This window comes from Mustelus asterias, chromosome 5 (genome assembly GCF_964213995.1).
Source record: "Mustelus asterias chromosome 5, sMusAst1.hap1.1, whole genome shotgun sequence".
NCBI lineage: Eukaryota > Metazoa > Chordata > Chondrichthyes > Carcharhiniformes > Triakidae > Mustelus > Mustelus asterias.
Genome location: NC_135805.1, coordinates 22,654,772 through 22,675,181, shown reverse-complemented (window position 1 = coordinate 22,675,181; position 20,410 = coordinate 22,654,772). Strand labels below are relative to the sequence as shown.

Below are 20,410 nucleotides of genomic sequence, written 5' to 3'. Positions count from 1 at the left end.
GACACTCAAAATACAGACCGTGGACAGCCTTCAATGAAACAATTTTTATGCATTTTACACCATAATACTTTGGACAGGGGACAGTGTAATGTTTTTCATGTCACTGGCTCCCAAGCACAAAGGCCAGATTGCAATTATGTTTCCCAAATGACCTCGAAATGTAACGCATATGTTTTAAGCCAATTTCAGGAAAGATTTCACAAAATGGCTGCTAATCCAAGCGCAATGATTTTATCAATGGGCCAAAAAGAAAAAAACCCATCAAATTCATTTAAACATTATTTGCAGTAAAACCAGCTTTCAAAGTTATACTGCTGGTATACTATGATGGTGCAAAGTGGGCTTGAATGAGGAGAATTAAGGTTGCATCCCCTTGTTTTGGAATGGAGTACAAAGTGGAGACTTTGGGAGGTGGGGTGAGAAATATATTTTATTTTTAAAATAAAAGTGGGCTAATATATTTGTAAAAACTGAGAAAATATGAAAATTGCTTTTCTAGGAAAAATCTACTGAAAAGCTTTAAACATAGAAAATAGGTGCAGGAGTAGGCCATTCGGCCCTTCGAGCCTGTAGCACCATTCAATATGATCATGGTTGATCATGCACTTTCAGTATCCCACTCCCGCTTTCTCTCCATACCCCCTGATCCCTTTAGCTGCAAGGGCCACATCCAGCTCCCTCTTGAACATATCTAACTAACTGGCCCCAACAGCTTTCTGTGGTAGAGAAATCCACAGGTTCACAACTGAGTGAAGAAGTTCTTCCTCATCTCAGTCCTGAATGGTTTACCCCTTAGACTGTGACCCCTTGTTCTGGACTTCCCAAACATTGGGAACATTCTTTCCACATATAGCCTGTCTAGTCCCATCAAGCTTTTATATGTTTCAATGAGATCTACTCTCATTCTTCTAAATTCCTGTGAGTACAAGCCCAGTCGATCCAGGCTTTCTTCATGTCAGTCCTGCCATTGCAAGAATCAGTCTGGTGAACCTTTACTGGACTCCCTCAATAGCAGGAATGTCCTTCCTCAGACCAAGTGACCCAAAACTGCACACAATACTCAAGGTGGCCTCACCAAGGCCTGTATAACTGCAGTAAGACATCTCTACTCCTATACTTAAATCCTCTTGCTATGAAGGCCAGCATGCCATTAGCTTTCCTCACTGCCTGCTGTACCTGCATGCCAACCTTCAGCGACTGTTCCACCATGACACCCAGGTCATGTTGCACTTCCCCTTTTCCTAAACTGCCACCATTCAGATAATAATCTTCCTTCCTGTTTTGGCCACCAAAGTGGATAACCTCGCATTTATCCGCATTATATTGCATTTGCCAAGTATTTACCCACTCAGTCAGCCTGTCCAAGTCACCCTGAAGCCTCTTAGCATCCTTTTCACAGCACACACTGACACCCAGCTCAGTGTCTTCTGCAAATTTGGAGATATTGCATTCAATTCCTTCGTCCAACTCATTAATGTATATTGTGAACAGCTGGGGAAAAAGATTTCAATTCAAGTGAAATGTAGAGTTCACTGTTTGAAAAGACTAAAGTTGTAAATACCCGTCATAAAATTTATCACATGCGTCTTACATTGTACTTCAATTACACTGAATAAAAAAGGCTGTTCAAACCTGGGCTAAACATCAATGCCAAGAGAGAGGATGTTTGTGCTAATTTAATCCTGATGAAGCTAACGACTATTGAACAATTTGTATAGTGTTTTGATGGCTATATTTATCATATTATTTAGTCTTCACCTCAAAGTTGGTCAAATTGCAGACTAGTGTGCTTATTTTTAAATACATTTTTGAGGACAGTACTTTTGCCACACACATAGAAACATAGAAAAACTACAGCACAATACAGGCCCTACCGCCCACAAAGTTGTGCCGAACATGTCCCGACCTTAGCGATTACTAGGCTTACCTATAACCCTATATCTTATTAAGTTCTATGTACTTATCTAAAAGTCTCTTAAAAGACCCTATCGAATCCGCCTCCACCACCTTTGCTGGCAGCCCATTCCACTCACCCACCACCCTCTGAGTGAAAAACTTACCCCTGACATCTCCTCTGTACCTACTCCCCGGCACCTTAAACCTGTGTCCTCTTGTGGCAACCATTTCAGCCCTAGGAAAAAGCCTCGGACTGTCCACTCAATCAATACCTCTCAACATCTTATACACCTCTATCAGGTCACCCCTCATCCTTCGTCTCTCCAAGGAGAAAAGGCCGAGCTCACTCAATTATTTCTTTCCAAAGGAGACCGAATATAGAAACATAATAAGTAACACATTTTTACAACAGCACAGGAGCAAAGTAACCTTTACAATATTTTCCTATAAATCTGGAAAATTTTGGATGCTTCCACTCAAAACAGCAAAGATGATTTCACAAGATGTCTAACCACCATCTTAACTTTACATCCTTTCTACAGCATCTGAACTGAGCCAGGGGACAGGCTATTTTACATTTAACAGTTTGCAATAAGACAGGGTTAATTAGTAATCTGACAATAAAGCATCCACTGGGCCAGATTTCATAGAAAGTTTAAGAGTGATGCGGCCTTAAATTTAAACAAAGCCCTTCACGGTACTATGAGGCGTGAGGCAGATTGCAATATTGCTTTTGCATCATGCAAGTCATGTAGCAAATTGTCTTCTCTGGTGCTGAGTGAAGGCAAGTACTTATCACTTTTAGTACGAATAGTATAAAGTTAAGCTGTCATTTGAACATAAATAATTGTTTCTGAAATCAGTCTACCACATTCACACGCATGCCCAATCCTTGGCAAAGTGACTCTCAGAACACACTGAAATATTCAACACAACAAAATACTGAAGGCTGCACGGAGATCTTTGACAGGCTTTACCTGTGTCAGGAACATCTGTTGGTCTCATGATTCTGCGAATCTGTTCCATTGACTGCAAATCTGGTGACAGTCCTACAGAAAGGAAAACAGCAGATTAATAAGAGTTAAATAAGGCTCCTAGTGGAAATAACGTGTGCTGGACACTTCACTATATTGAATTTGTGATTCAGCAATATAATCTAATCAAACTACTTCCTTCCTAATATCTCAAGACTATGGAATTCTCTTTCTTTTCCTCCCATAATATATAGACCACTGAATCGTGCTTTGCATCAAATAAGCAGTCACAGTCATGCAGCACTGAAACAGGTCCTTTGGCCCATGTCTATGCTGACCATCAAATACCAATCTGTATTAATCCCATTTACCAGCACTCTATCCACGGTCTACTATGTCTTGGCGATTTAAATGCTCATCCAGATGCTTCTTAAATGTTGCGAGTGTACCGGCCTCCACCACCCTCTCAGGGAGCACGTTTCATATTTCCACACCCTCTGGTGAAATTGTTTTTCCTCAGATCCCCTCTAAACCACTTGCTCCTCACCTTAAACCCAAGCGCCCTGGTCTTAAGATACTTCTGCCATGGAGAAAAGATTCTTACAATCAATCCTACCTTACATGCCTCTGTCAGATCCCCTTTCAGCCTCCTCTGCTTCAGGGAAAACGATCCCAGCCTAGCCAGTCTCTCTTCACAGCTGGAACTTTCCATTCCAATTGCCCCTCAGAGAGCTGCCAGTAACATCACTAATATTAGCATATTTATGACCAATAAACTTTTTATCTGCCTTTGCCACCCATAGGTTTTCACTTCTGACCTTTGGCTGCTTAGTGTCTGTCTAGTTACCACTGTTATACAGATCATCTGCTCAGTGTGGCCATTTGCACATGGAAGACTTAAAATGGTTTGCTGAGTGCAACATGCTTTATATCCTAGTTCAATCAAACTCTCTACTCCAGTTTGCTGACTATTTTGTGTGTACATTAACCTACTTTTCTGACTCCACCTGGATAAATCAAGCTGCATGCCAAGGAAACTGCAGTTAAGTAAATAAAATTCTCTAGCAATGGTTTAAAAGGTTGCTTAATTTATAGATTGACTGTAACTATGTGCCTATTTAGACCAGTTCTAGTTAAATGAAATCTCAGAAGATTAAGGAAATTCGGCATGTCAGCTATGACTCTCACCAACTTTTAAAGATGCACCATAGAAAGCATTCTTTCTGGTTGTATCACAGCTTGGTATGACTCCTGCTGCCCAAGACCGCAAGAAACTACAAAAGGTCGTGAATGTAGCCCAATCCATCACGCAAACCAGTCTCCCATCTATTGACTCTCTCTACACTTCCGACTGCCTCAGCCAAGCAATCAGCATAATTAAGGACCCCACGCACCCCGGACATTCTCTCTTCCACCTTCTTCCATTGGGAAAAAAGGTACAAAAGTCTGAGGTCACGTACCAACCGACTGAAGAACAGCTTCTTCCCTGCTGCCATCAGACTTTTGAATGGACCTACCTTGCATTAAGTTGATCTTTCTCTACACCCTAGCTATGACTGTAACACTACATTCTGCACTCTCTCCTTTCCTTCTCTATGAACGGTATGCTCTGTATAGCAAGCAAGAAACAATACTTATCACTGTGTTAATACACGTGACAATAATAAATCAAATCAAAAAATCTACTACAGTTTATTCAGTAATTTCAAGATTTTCCTTCTCAGCTCCTGGAAATAATTCATTTTTAAAATATTAATGGAACTTTCAGTTCAACTGTTTGAGATGCATTAATGTTGAACAGATTTTAAAATGTTGTATAACCTAATTGGAAATAAATTAGGGAAAGTCTAAATGTAATAGGTCGTTATAGTTTCTGAAAATGTTATATTAAAAAAAAATCACCACGTTTATCACAAGAGTGATACATTTGCAATAATCTGCTACGTATAGCAGTGGAAACAAAAAGGATTAGGAAATATAATGGGATGATGCTGCCAAGAGAGTAAGCTTCCTAAAAGCTATGGGCCGAATTGCCTTTGCTTGTCCTAAACACGCATTATGTTCCTAAAGAATTAGCCCCCAGTCACAGCAATGTAGTTAGTTACACAATTGGAAACATCAAATCTTTCACCAACTCTTGTGCTTTTATCTTCACTACAACTGAGGAGGTTCCAACATTGGAGATTAAAATAGTTTGAAATGGCCATAGTTCAACGTGAGGCAAAACTGACACTCGAAAAAAGAGAGAAAGCTGTGGTGAAGTCACAGAAACTCACCTCCATGACAGCAGAAAATCTTCTCATCCACAATGGCTGCAATTGGCAGACAGTTGAAGCAGTCTGTGAATGTCTTCCAGAGCTTGATATTAAAACGCCTCTTACCTATGCAAATAATATAAATTTTTTTTAAAAAGCGGAATCAAATAATAACAGCATGACAGTTTAAGTTATTCACCCCAAACCCTTCCAGCCCTGTGAGGAATGGCATCATTTGACAGTCTGGCTGAGATCAGGAACTCATTGCTACAAACTCCATTTGACTGTTCCATGGTGCAGGAAGTAGCGATCAATGGTTTCATAACCATGCTATCTCACATGTGGCATTGCAATATTGCCAATTATGAGAATGTACACAATCCAAGCCCAGAAAATTGGGCAGTATGGTCAACTATAGCAAGACTTGGACAATATCCAGGCTTGGGCTGACAAATGGCAAGAAACATTTGTGCCACACAAGTGCTAGGCAACGACCATCTCCAACAAGAAAGGATGTAACCATCACCCCTTGACAGCCAGTGGCATTACCATCGCTGAATTCCCCAAAAAATCCTGTCCGCCATCTAAGGTATAGAGTCATAGAGGTTTACAGCATGGAAACAGGCCCTTCGGCCCAACTTGTCCATGCCGCCCTTTTTTAAAACCCCTCAGCTAATCCCAATTGCCCGCATTTGGCCCATATCCCTCTATACCCATCGTACCCATGTAACTATCTAAATGTTTTTAAAAGACAAAATTGTACCCACCTCTACTACTACCTCTGGCAGCTTGTTCCAGACACTCACCACCCTGTGTGTGAAAAAATTGCCTCTCTGGACACTTTTGTATCTCTCATCTTAAACCTATGCCCTCTAGTTTTAGACTCCCCTACCTGTGGGAAAAGATATTGACTATCTAGTTGATCTGTGCCCCTCATTATTTTATAGACCTCTATACGATCACCCCTAAGCCTCCTACGCTCTAGAGAAAAAAGTACCAGTCTATCCAGCCTCTCCTTATAACTCAATCCATCAAGTCCCGGTAGCATCAGAGTAAATCTTTTCTGCACTCTTTCTAGTTTAATAATATCCTTTCTATAATAGGGTGACCAGAATTGCACACAGTATTCCAAGTGTGACCTTACCAATGTCTTGTACAACTTCAACAAGACGTTCCAACTCCTGTATTCAATGTTCTGACCGATGAAACCAAGCATGCCAAATGCCTTCTTCACCACTCTGTCCACCTGTGACTCCACTTTCAAGGAGCTATGAACATGTACCCCTAGATATCTTTGTTCTGCAACTCTCCCCAACACCCTACCATTAACTGAGTAAGTCCTGCCCTGGTTCAATCTACCAAAACGCATCACCTCGCATTTGTCTAAATTAAACTCCATCTGCCATTCGTCAGCCCACTGGCCCAATTGATTAAGATCCCATTGCAATTGGAGATAACATTTTTCACTGTCCACTATGCCACCAATCTTAGTGTCATCTGCAAACTTACTAACCATGCCTCCTATACGTCAGGAGTGTAATGAAATACTCTCCACTTGCTTGGATGAGTGCAACTCCAACAACATTCAAGAAGCTCGATCATCAAAGACAAAAAAGCTTGCTTGATTGCTACTCTTTTCACAAATATTCAATCCTTCCACCATCAACGAACATTGGGAGCAGTGTGTACCATCTACAAGATGCAGCGCAGGAACTCGCAAAGGTTCCTTAGGCAGCAACCTTCCAAAACTCATGACCACTGCCATCCACTACCATCTAGAAGTACAAGAGCAGCAGATGCCTCGGAACACCACCACTTGGAGGCTCCCCTCCAAGTCACTCACCACCCTGACTTGGAAATATATCGCCTTTCCTTCACTGTCGTTGGGTCAAAATACTGGAGTTCCCTCCCTAACTAGACTTTGGGTGTACCTACACTTCAGGGTCTGTAGTTGTTCAAGAAGGCAGCACACCATCACCTTCTAAAGGGCAACTAGGGATGGGCAATAAACACTGGCCTAGCCAGTGATGCCCACATCCTGTAAAATGAATAAAAATAAAAATCCCAATGACTTGAATCCCCGAGGATTGGCCTACAAATTACTTGGAACTTCTGAGGCCACACTCCACATGGATGCATCCCTATGTAACCAGATATACCTGTAAATGCAATCCATGTCAAAAATAATAGCTCCAAATGCTAAATGAAAACACACAGTAAGTGTGTGAAAAAGTCTTATTTAGTTTGTTCACATCTTACAACATCTTACCTTGTAAAACACCATGAGGTTTTCATTGAAAAATGTCAGAAGTCAGCTCTGGAAAAACTCTACAATCTGTTTCTGCTTAATGTGCTGAATTTGGATATGCACAAAAGAGTGCACCATGTCAATCCAGACAACATACTTTTGGTGTTTCAGTGTCTACTTTCTGGTTCACGCCATGAATTCCCACTTGCTGTGTGAACTTCACCTTCTCTCCAATCACTAACACTTTTAACTTTCTCTCAGATCCTTCCACAGGGAGATCTCAGTGTCAAGTGATGGTTTGCCCAGTGCTTTATGTGGTCCACCTCTGCTGATTAGACCATAAGACATAGGAGCGGAAGTAAGGCCATTCGGCCCATCGAGTCCACTCCACCATTCAATCATGGTTGATTTCAACTCCATTTACCCGCTCTCTCCCCATAGCCCTTAATTCCTCGAGAAATCAAGAATTTATCAATTTCTGTCTTGAAGACGCTCAACGTCTCGGCCTCCACAGCCCTCTGTGGCAATGAATTCCACAGACCTACCACTCTCTGGCTGAAGAAATTTCTCCTCATCTCTGTTCTAAAGTGACTCCCTTTTATTCTAAGGCTGTGCCCCCGCGTCCTAGTCTCCCCTGCTAATGGAAACAACTTCCCTACGTCCATCCTATCTAAGCCGTTCATTATCTTGTAAGTTTCTATTAGATCTCCCCTCAACCTCCTAAACTCCAATGAATATAATCCCACGATCCATGCTGATTAGTCAGCATGGCCACATGACAAGCTTAGACAAGACTTGTAGACCATTTCACATTTACCAGTGCAGAATTTTGTGGGATCACAGTATGGGATTTGCAATTCTGCTGGTGGGAATGGTTGACAACTTCAACATAACTGGAATTCTGTGTCATTCTAGTTAGACTCATCACAATTTCACCGTATTCAAAAACTTAACATCAACAACTGTTCCACACCAAAGTCACTTGGTATGCCTTTTTAGTATTGATTTCTGTAGTAACTGGACGTAGAACTAATAGAAAATTCAAGCATACTGTAAAAGTATATAAAAAACATATTTAGTTCATAGGCTGGAACAATGCGATCTCAGAGCCCCAAATCCTGCAATACTTTCCAGCATTCTGTCTGCAAATCTGTACCCATTGACATTGGATTGAAAGAACCTTTTTGTTCTTTCATACCAGCATGTATTACTAATGTAATGACTTTTGTATATCCAGTGGGAAACAAGAAAGACCTTAATCAGAATATGCAAATACTGCAACAAATGTATGAAATCAGTTGCCGTGTTTTGTGGTAAGGATTTTCATAGTGTCATATTAAAAATTTGGAAAGAGGGAGTCAGCACTTTTCAACTGGAATTGGGCCTAGTTTGGTGTACTGTCAAGACTAGCAGCAACTTGAGAAATGTTGTCATTGCCTGCCTATTTTTTTTTAAAAACGAGGTGTTCATGCAGAAATCAAAAACCATCCTATCACAACGACAAAGAGACCCCCGTCAAGGAAAAAAATAATTCTCACTCGCTGAAGAATGAGTTTAGCAAGAAAACTAAGGTGGTCATATATTACTTGGAAAATAATTGAAATAAGATAGAGGAACAAAAGGATCTGGGGAAAAAGCAGCAAAACAGATCAATACAGCCATAAAAAGCAAACAAAGTACCAGTGTTTATTTCTAGAGGGATTGAACTGAAAAGGAGGAGTGTTGCTTCATATGGTGTATTGAATCTTGTTTAGACCACACTTGGAGTACAATGCACAGTTCTGTTCAGGAGGGATAGAGGCACTGGAGAGGGTGAAAAACAGTAACAAGGATGATATCAGATGAGAGAGATTATTCCTGTCAGGAAAGGATGATTGTGCTGGGAGGAGGCTGATCTAATAGAGATCTTTAAAATAAATTAAGGTTTTGCTTGAGTACACACACAAATTGTATTTACATAGTGCCTTAATATGATGAGACATGCCAGGACACTTCGCACAGGCATTAATGAGCCACATAGAAGGTATTAAAGGCAGATGGCCAAAAGCTTGGCCGAAGAGGTAGATGGTAGAGAAAGCAAGGTGGTGGGGGAATTCAAAAGCTTGAAGCCCCAACAACAAAGTTTAGCCATCAATGGTGGAGCGATGAAAAGTGAGGATGTTCAGGAGACTGGAATAAAAGGAGCACAGATGTATTAGAAGGTTGTGGAGCTGCAGGTGACTAGAGACAGGGAGTGGCTAGGCCAAGGAGGGATTCGAAAACAAGGATAAGAATTTTCAAAATCAAGACATTGCTTGACTGGGAACCAATGAAGGTCAGTCAGCAAGCTCCAAGGCAAAGGTGAATGGCACTTGATAAGATTTAGGACACAGGCAGAGTATTGGATGACCTCAAGTTTAAAGAGGGTAGAATATGGAAAGCTGGCAAGGCATTGTTACCCTTCCCTAATTGCCCTTGAAATGTTGGGCGACAGCTGCCTTCTATCTATTGTAGGATTCTCAGGGTAACTCTGTCCTAACTATCAAATTCAAATTTCCCCACCATTTGTTATGTGGGGAAATTGGAGAGGCTGAGATTGTTTTCTTTAGAGCAAAGGTTAAAGGGAAACCACTGAGGTATTCAAAACAGAGAGGTTTTGATCATTTCTTTCTTGCTCCATTTCCTCAGGCAAGTGGGTCACTAACCTGAGGTCACAGCTTTAAAATTTAAAAAAAACTTAAAATGAGAAAAAGTTTTTTCACACAGAAGATGATTAAAATCTGGAACACACTACCCAAAAGTGTGATGGAATGAGGTTAAATAAGAATTTTCAAAAGACAACTAACCATGTATCTGAAGAGTACTAATTTGCAAGGTTATGGCTTTTATTCATTCAATGGCCAGCATTTATTGCCCATCCCTAAACAGTAAGTCAGCACGGGATAGTCAGCAAGAGATAGTCAGCACGGATTCGTGAAGGGCAAGTCGTGCCTCACAAATTTGATAGAATTTTTTGAGGAGATAACTAAGTGTGTTGATGAAGGTAGGGCAGTTGGTGTCATATACATGGATTTTAGTAAGGCGTTTGATAAGGTCCCCCATGGTCGGCTTGTGATGAAACTGAGGAGGTGTGGGATAGAGAGAAAGTTGGCCGATTGGATAGGTAACTGGCTGTCTGATCGAAGACAGAGGGTGGTGGTGGATGGAAAATTTTCGGATTGGAGGCAGGTTGCTAGCGGAGTGCCGCAGGGATCAGTGCTTGGTCCTCTGCTCTTTGTGATTTTTATTAATGACTTAGAGGAGGGGGCTGAAGGGTGGATCAGTAAATTTGCTGATGACACCAAGATTGGTGGAGTAGTGGATGAGGTGGAGGGCTGTTGTAGGATGCAAAGAGACATAGATAGGATGCAAAGCTGGGCTGAAAAATGGCAAATGGAGTTTAACCCTGATAAATGTGAGGTGATTCATTTTGGTGGGACTAATTTAAATGTGGATTACAGGGTCAAAGGTAGGGTTCTGAAGACTGTGGAGGAACAGAGAGATCTTGGGGTTCATATCCATAGATCTCTAAAGGTTGCCACTCAAGTGGATAGAGCTGTGAAGAAGGCCTATAGTGTGTTAGCTTTTATTAACAGGGGGTTGGAGTTTAAGAGCCGTGGGGTTATGCTGCAACTGTACAGGACCTTGGTGAGACCACATTTGGAATATTGTGTGCAGTTCTGGTCACCTCACTATAGGAAGGATGTGGAAGCGCTGGAAAGAGTGCAGAGGAGATTTACCAGGATGCTGCCTGGTTTGGAGGGTAGGTCTTATGAGGAAAGGTTGAGGGAGCTGGGGCTGTTCTCTCTGGAGCGGAGGAGGCTGAGGGGAGACTTAATAGAGGTTTATAAAATGATGAAGGGGATAGATAGAGTGAACGTTCAAAGACTATTTCCTCGGGTGGATGGAGCTATTACAAGGGGGCATAACTATAGGGTTCGTGGTGGGAAATACAGGAAGGATATCAGAGGTAGGTTCTTTACGCAGAGAGTGGTTGGGGTGTGGAATGGACTGCCTGCAGTGATAGTGGAGTCAGACACTTTAGGAACATTTAAGCGGTTATTGGATAGGCACATGGAGCACACCAGGATGATAGGGAGTGGGATAGCTTGATCTTGGTTTCAGATAAAGCTCGGCACAACATCGTGGACCGAAGGGCCTGTTCTGTGCTGTACTGTTCTATGTTCTATTTCTACGGGTTGAGTCAAATGTAGGCCAGTCCAGGCAAGGATGGCAGATTTCCTTCACTAAAGGACACAAATGAACCAATGAGTTTTTATGACAATCCACAAGGGTGATCATTAAATATTGAATTCAAATTTCACCACCTGGGATTTGAACCTGGGTCTCCAGAGCAGTACCAGTCCAATGACAATACTACTGTGCCACTGTCTCCCCCAAGGCAGAACAACTAAGTTGGACAGTTCCTTAAAAGAACCACTATTGGCCTCCTTGGCCGGAATTCCCCCAAAAGAATTCTAAGTGTCGAATTTGTGTGAAAACTGGAGTAATTAACGCTGGTTTGTTCAGTGGGAGTTCAGAGAAGAATCTCCCACACACTGTGCACTGCAGAGACCACCATTGTGAATATCGTTAAAAACTAGGGGGCGGGGCCTATTCCCACTGGAGAGGCTGAAATCATTACGCTGAGTGGGCCACTGTACATTCGCTAATCTGTCAATGCCGGGATCGGCGCAGGGGCAGTGGCCCCTCTCAATTGCTGGCCAGCTTGATCGCCGACCCTCCAACCCCCCATGGTTATGGCCCGATCACTGGCTCCCCAGCCCCAGCTCCGACCCCACCCCAATCTCCAGCCCGCCTCTCCCCCCCTCCCACGTCACAGAATCTGACGCTGGGATAGGCGCTCGGGGCTGGATACCCAGCACAGATCACGCCGCTGAAATCCCCTGGCCTAAATTAGGAGAATCACACCCCTTCTGTGCTGTAAGATTCTGTATTCCTTATATTTGAATAGCTTCGCTAAAACATTACCCGAGTCATGGCTTTCTTTGTCTTCCCGGACTGCTCTTCAATCACTTTGTGTTTTGAGATAACCTCCTACAATCCATCCCTGACCTGTTGGAGGGGAACTGAAAAGGGTGGGGTTTTTTTTGTTGGCTTCAGAGTCTCAGAATATTGAAGTGACTGGGTGAAACTAAGAATGCTTTTTTTGGTCTGCTAATATTAGCACTCTAAGAGGCAGCACAACCACAAAACAAAAATCAACATGATCCAGTAGCCTTCATTTCAAAACCTAAAAGGTTAATGTTAGTACCACATCCCTGCCAAATTCAAATGCTGCTGAGTTGGACCTATAATCAAACAAATTTAACCTCTGAAATGTATTTTTTTCAAATATTCTTCAGGTCGAAAGCAGCATAGGATGCATATCTTGAGAAATTAATAATGCGTGCACCTCATGAATATATATATAAACTAGAAGCAGGAGTAGGCAAGTTGGCCCTTCGAGCCTGTTCTGCCATTCACTTTGATTATGGCTGATCAAATTCAATATCCTGATCCTCCTTTCCCCCATATCCCTTTAGCCCCAAGAGCTATATCTAACTTCTTCTTGAAATCAGACAATCAGAATATGATGATCAATTGCACCAAGTCCACCCGTCCCATTACCTGTCTAATGAGTTAATTCTTGGTGTTGAGCAGAACCTTGTCCATTTCCGCTGAAAAGGGGGAGGCTAAAGTTGGAGGGAGGAGGCAACCCCAAGGCACTCGAATACATTTCTCAGCAGCTGACTTTACAGCATCATCAGCAGAGGCCTGGGTGCCAGCCATCCGGCTGTGCTCCCTTCCCATGACATTCTCTGTCACTGACATCAGAGGGCAATGTAGAATAACAGAGCTCATAAATAGATAGATCAAGGTCTTAATATGGTAATCTAGTGTGTGTGAAATGAGCATAGCCTTTCACAAACTAGTTCATCAAGGCTTAGCTTTCATCCATGCCACCAGTTCAAAGAAAGCTGATTGCTTCATTAAACAAAAACTATTTTTTTCTTTAATAAAAAAAATCTTAGATGTGAAAGTTAACCGAATCTCTAAATTCAAGACTACTACCAGCTATCACATAACATTTAGTGCTTTGAAGCAGTTGGGGGACAGGTGGTTGATCCATGTATCAAGGTACAGGGCCAAAATCAACTCAGAGCAAGTTCCTATTACATTCCTACTCAAGATTGGCTTGTGGCGATTCTGGCTGCTGCATACTGTAGCTAAGAATTCCTGGGAATGACTATTCACTAAAGTATCCCATAGACAGAATCACTTCACAGCAGCACTCAGGTAGGAGTGGCACTGAGGAAAGGGGGAATAGATGACACTGAAGGGAGGGGGAAAGGATGGACAGCACTGAAGTGGAAGGCAAAATAAAAGGGGAAAGTGCTTCACAATATGGGGAGGGGGGGGGGGGGGAAGAAGAGTATTAGGGTCTGTCTGCTGATATGGAGAGAGAAGAGTGGTAGTTTGAAATAGCAGATAGTGTGACGATGAAAAACAGAGCACCAGCTGAATGGGTTGGAGTAGATCGCCAAGTATCATCGAGCAACTGGCAGCAGTGAAAATAACCAGGCAATGCTAAAGAACAGCAGAATGAACTGGGAGGGTTGGAGCGAAAGTTTCCTCAGGTGAAAGGGTAGGAAATTAGGTGGTTTGCAGTGTTGTTTTCAACTACGTCTGGAAGGAGTTGTCTATATCTGAACTAGAGTAGGGGGTTGAAGGAGAGAGATTGAGGCTTGGACCTTAGCCAGCCTGTTCAAATAATCTAGCTGTCTGTTGAATATCCAAATATCATATTTTTAATCTCAAAACCAAATTCAATTGTAAAGGGATACAATTGCTCAAAACTAACCACAATACATTATCTTGGTGTTGGAAATTCAAAGTTTCCCACCAACGCAAGTCTTGGATTTCCTCTTGGGTTTTTATTTCAGGTTTTGTGCTGGAAAGTTAGATAATTGCACAGTTAAAGTTACATCTCAGGCATGAACAAAGCTGAATGGCAGGAAAAGGCCAGCTGGTCCATCGAGACGTCCTCACACCATGATGGCTTGCTGAAGCATTATGATTAAACAGTCCCTCCCTCACTGTAACCATTTGACTCGTATCAGGCTTACAATCAGAAATATTCACCAGTTTTCTGTTTCCATTTATCCTGATACGTTGACAGGTTTTAGACAGGTCCAGATTTTACAAACAGGCTCATGGGATTTAATGGGATAGAGGGCTATAGATAGGCCTAGAGGTGGGGATGTGATCGGCGCAACTTGTGGGCCGAAGGGCCTGTTTGTGCTGTGGCTTTCTATGTTCTATGTTCTCTATGGCAATGTATAGAATGGAAATTTCTTGTCACCTATCATTTATCTTATGCAGAAATAAAAATTTCTCCATAAAACTGCTGGAATGGGGAGTTCTGGGGTTAAGGCAGGGTTGTAGGATTGGAAGAGGTTATCAAACTCGGTAGGGACAAGGTTAAGAAGGGGTTTAAACATCACAGAATCAACAGAACAGTTACAGCAGAGAATGAAGCCATTGATGGCTGTGCCAAATCTTTGTAACAGGTACTCAGTTAGTTCCACTTCCCTGCCTTTTCCCCATAGCTGTGCAAACCTTCCCTCTACGGATAAATACAGTTTTGAAAACCACAAATGATTCTGCCTCCAGCATTCTCTCAGCCAGAGCACTCAAGATCCAAGTCGTGTCAACAAGGAGAGTATGCTGGGTTAGTGAAACCACCCTGGCTCACAACTGAAATTGCAGCAGGACTGTGGTTCAAACGCACATACAAATTGGGTCTCAAGTCCAACATTTTAACTACTGGCCACTCTGATCTATGTTGTCACGGCATATATATAGGCAGTACAAAAATACAGCTTATACCTTTAATATACAGTGAATTTCAATAATTAATATAAATCAAGTTGAGTTAGATTAAAACTGTTCAAGTTTATTGCTTCCTGTTTACATCAGATGCACTCAAATGAGCCATAGAACACCTGCATTTAGAGAAGGTATTTTTTGAGAAGTGCATTTATTTATTTTGACATGGGAAAACGGCAATCATTTCAATTACTTATTTTAAGCTTTCCTCCAGTCAGACATGGTGTCTGCCTGTTAAAGGCACAGACTACATTACACAACTCTAGTTACCAACACTTTGAAAGTATCATGCAAGATGACGATACCACCAGTCAACAAATTAAACAGTGAACTGGGTACTCACACTCATCATAGAAGCCATAGATGCGATTGATACTGGCACACTCATGATTTCCCCGCAAAAGGAAGAAGTTTTCTGGGTATTTGATCTTGTATGCTAGGAGGAGGCAAATGGTCTCCAGAGACTGCTTTCCTCGATCTACGTAATCTCCCAAGAACAAGTAATTCGCCTCAGGTGGAAATCCTCCATATTCAAACAACCTCAGGAGGTCTGTGTACTGTCCATGAATGTCACCTAAAATAATGGAATAAGAAGTTAAAAATTGCGACAACTTCCACAATATCTATCCAGTGTTCTGTCTAAACCATTTTATCCAATCTTCTTAAATTGCAGCAGATCCATTATTTTGTCATATTATGGAGAAAAACGTCAATAGATTTGTGACACAAGTTCAGCTGCAAGGGTGCAATAATCAGCAAGACTGTTGACGAGAATAGCATTTTTAGATTAAAACTTTTTTTTATTAATTTGTGGGACAAGGGTGTCACTGGCTGGCTAGCATTGATTTCCCATCCCTAACTTCCCTTGAAACAGAGTCTTGCTGGGCCATTTCAGATGGTAGCTGAAAGTCAACCACATTGCTGTGGCTCTGGAGTCAAACATATACCAGACCAGGTAAGGACAGCAGATTTCCTTCCTTAAAGGACACTAGTGAACCAGATGGGTTTTTTCCGACAATCAACAATGGTTCCACTGTCATCAGTAGATTCTTAATTTCAGATTTTTTATTGAATTCAAATTCCACCATCTGTCCTGGCAGGATTTGAACCCGTGATAATACCACTAGTCCATTGCCTCCCCAAAACTTGAGGATTCTTTTATCAGGATTTTTAAAATATCTTGGTAAGAATGCCGACATCTTCTATTCCAAATACTGGATCACAAATATTAATGTCAAGTTAGGGCACTATATTAGGGCAGCAAGGTGGCACAAGGTTAGCACTGCTGCCTCACTGCGCCCAGGGAATCGGGTTCAATTCCCAGCTTGGGTTACTATCTTGTGGAGTCTGCACGCTCTCCCCGTGTCTGTGTGGGTTTCCTCCGGGTGCTCCGGTTTCCTCCCACAGTCCAAAGATGTGCAGGTTACGTGGATTGGCCATGCTTAATTCTCCCTCAGTGTACCTGAACAGATGCCGGAGTGTGGCGATTAGGGGATTTTCACAGTAACTTCATTGCAGTGTGAATGTAAGCCTACTTGTGACTAATAAATAAACTTAAATGCACGACTCCTTTCTTTCCAGCTTGGCAAAACACAAACAAAAAGTCTCTTGCAGAGCCAAAAAATTAGATGAAGAGAAAGTCACACAAAAACTGTTCTGAGAAAACTCTCTGTGATAGGTTGGTCTTGGTTTCTAATTTTTTGAGGATAACCAGCATAGGCTCGGATGGCTGAAGGGCCTGTTCCTGTGCTATACTTTTCTTTGTTCTTGTGGATAGGGATGCAGAAGGCATTTGATGAGTTTGTGCACAAGTGATCTGTAACAATAATGGAACTCCACAGAATTACAGATAACTTTTTGATACGAATCACTATTGTTTTGGAAGGAGTAGTCAAAGAATTTGTTCTTAAGAACATAGGACTTAGCAATAGGAGTAGACCATTCAGCCCTTTGAGCCCGCTCTGCCATTCAATAAGTTACTGGCTGATCAGATTGTGGTCTCAGCTTCACTTTGCTGTCCCTCTGGTAGTTCCCCTGTTTGTCAAAAATCTGTAACTCTGCCTTAAATAAGTTCAATGGCACAGCCACGAGTTGAGTGAATCTTCTTTGTACTGCATCTAATGCAATTATATCTTTTTTCAAATAAGGAAACCAAAACTGTATACAGTATTCCAAGTGTAGTTTCATAAATGTCCTGCATAGCTACAGTAAAACCTTCCTACTTAACTGCATATTAACATTTTACGATTCTTAATTGGCAGGATGCAAAAAGTGGCATTCCCCAGGTATGTGTAATGGGTCTGCTTCTTCACACCATATATGGTGATTTGGCCAAAGGAATAAAGAGATGTATGGCACTAAGTCAGATGCCACTCGGGTGTAGTAAATTGTGTGAATTTAATGAGCAAGTTACAAAGAGACGCACAGACTACGTTAAGTGAACAAAACTACAGCAGACTGAATTCACTGTGGGGTGAGAGGTGATGCGCTTTGGATCTGAGGAAGACAAATTGGATTTTTTTTGATGGCAAAAGACTAGAACCTGTGAAGGAGCAAAAAGATTTAGGTGCCCATATAGGCAAAAGTTAGTGGTCAGGTGCAAAAATCTGGTCTTTAAATCAACCAGGTTGCATTTAAAAATTGTGAACAAGCTTGTGCATGAAATAAAAAGTGCTGAAAATATTCAGCAGGTCAGGCAGCATGTGAGGAGAAAGAAATAGAGTTGGTGCTTCAGGTTGATAGCCTTAGAAGTGATACAACATTGATTCACCAGAAATTTTACCAGGACTCGAGGGTAAATTTGGCTTGCATTCCTTGGAGTCGAGAAGGTTGCAAGGTTGGGAGGTTGGTGGGGGTGTTGGAATTCAGGAAGAGAGAAATGAAATTTGGATTTTGCGAAAAATGAAATATGCATTATTGGCTCACTTAAAAAAGCAACCAGGTGGAGATTCCTCTGAACTTCTAAAATGCTACAAATAGCAACTGACTAATCAAGGACATTTTTAGCACAGAATTGTATATTATTTGTTTAACCGTGGCATATTTATATCAAATCAGATCCAAAGTCCAAAGATGTGCGGGCGAGGTTAAAAATTGCCCCTTAGAGTCCGAAGATGCGTAGATTAGAGGGATTAGCGGGTAAATATGTGGGGGTAGGGCCTGGGTGGGATTGTGGTCGGTGCAGACTCGATGGGCCGAATGGCCTCCTTCTGCACTGTAGGGTTTCTATGATTTCTATGAAAAGGAAATATTTATCACTCACTGTTTTTACAAGGGCTGATCCCATTAGCTGACTGTACAAAGGCTAAAGGGAACAGAGATTGAAGGTTTTGGAAAAGCGATGCAAGGAAAATGTGAGGAAGAGCTTTTTATAAGCAGTGAGTGGTAACGACCTGAAACTCATTATCTCGGAGGGTAGTGGAAGCAGAGATGATCAATGATTTTGAAAGGAAACTTGCAGGGCCATGGGGATAAAGTGGGGATGAGACTGATTGGATTGCTCTACAGAGAGTCAGAATGAGCATGATGAGTCGAATGGTCGTCTTCTGTGCAGTAATGAGTCTATGACCTAAAAGGGTAGCACCATATATCAGAGCCATTGCAAAGCTACTGAGTTCACCCAGCCTCCATGTAAGGCAATCTGAGTAATACGGAACAAATGGAAGCATCTGCTGGGGATTCAGTCCACACACTTTGCCCCTTTCAAAGTAATGTATAATGAAAAACTTAAGTCGTAATAACATTCCAACCCCACACCCAATCCAATTTTCTTTTCTTTTTCAGTGAAAGTACAGGTTCTATCGGCAGCAGCAGCCCGCCAACACCTCAGCCAAGTGAGGTGTTTACATATGTGGACCTAGAGACAGTGCTGTCAGACTCTGTGGCAAAGGGAGTGGGGTAAGGAAGAAATAAATATTGCTGAAGCAGTAAGCACGATAACCTGATCGTGGCAAAATCCTGACGCATCTAGAATTTTTTTTTAAAAGCTAACTTTAACATGTAGCTCAATTTTGATATACCCATCCTGGATAGCAAATAAACAGACCCCTCGCTTGTTTCAAATCGACAGTTATATGTTTAACATTTATTTTTCATTCGAATTGAAAACAATGAAATCACGGAATTGAAAACAATGTCTGTATTTTTGTAACAATGTCTTAACACCTAAGGATCTTGCATTAATAATGCAGGCTTCAAATTAATTCACTTATTCTATGATGTCCGGATTAATCCTGCTCTAACCCATAGGAACATTCACATTGCGTACACAGCTCACTTGGAGTGGGAATCAAGGGTAACTTTGTTACCAATTGTCTACGGAAAGAGGCATGAAGATGGGATGCTACAAACCACACTTTTTGGTCAGACACCAAGCCCCCACCCCAACAGGCATGCTGCTGTTTAACCAAAATCTTTACTTATGAACAACCATCACCAGTATTACTATCCCTTCCCATTATGCAAGGAAAGTTCCTGAGTTGCTCCCACCTTGCTGGCATTACTTCACTAAAGTGCAGCACAGGCTCTGTGCGTGCGCATGGAATAGAAATTTTACCATTTGCTCAGCCAAGAAGGAACAGGAGCAGTCTCCAAGGGAATTTCACACCCTAAATCTGCTGTATCCCCTATTTAGAAGAAGGTTAATAATCACACACTTCACCATTAGCATAACTTGCATTTATCTCTTCCTAGATTAACAAAAGTTCCATTTATAATGCATCAGTCCGGTATGCTTCCCACATGGCTTCCACCGGTCTTGTCTCAGTGCCCAAAAGGCATCTTTTATCTATATCCACAAATGACCCACTTGCATCATGCAGGTATCCACGTTATTGCTGGCTCTCCAACATATATATGGAGAGAGGATAAAAAGATTGGTTGCAGAGGATGATTAAATATGGATCGTGCTGCCAAGAAGATACCAAGGGGAATGACTACCTCAGCAAATTCAAGAGATTTGCATAACAAAAATGCTGATATACGGAGTTACAACATGCTTTTTACTTATATCAGCTCTCTGACCGAGCTATTCAAATATTTCAAATTCACTCGTCTATAGCCCTATAAATTCATCCCCTCAAGTATATATCTAATATCCCTTCGAAAACCATTATTGAATCTGCTTC

The 20,410-nt window shown here is 41.8% G+C and overlaps 1 protein-coding gene across 1 annotated transcript in view; it reads right to left on the bottom strand.

Moving 5' to 3' along the window:
* LOC144493399 (serine/threonine-protein phosphatase PP1-beta catalytic subunit) overlaps positions 1-20,410 on the bottom strand; it is a 97,396-nt gene that overhangs the window by 9,117 nt on the left and 67,869 nt on the right. Inside the window, exons 3-5 of the mRNA XM_078212263.1 lie at positions 15,628-15,858; positions 5,147-5,251; positions 2,874-2,945 (exon numbers count right to left, since the gene is read on the bottom strand). Of these exons, the coding sequence (XP_078068389.1) occupies positions 2,874-2,945; positions 5,147-5,251; positions 15,628-15,858 (408 nt within the window). The remainder of the gene's footprint in view (positions 1-2,873; positions 2,946-5,146; positions 5,252-15,627; positions 15,859-20,410) is intronic.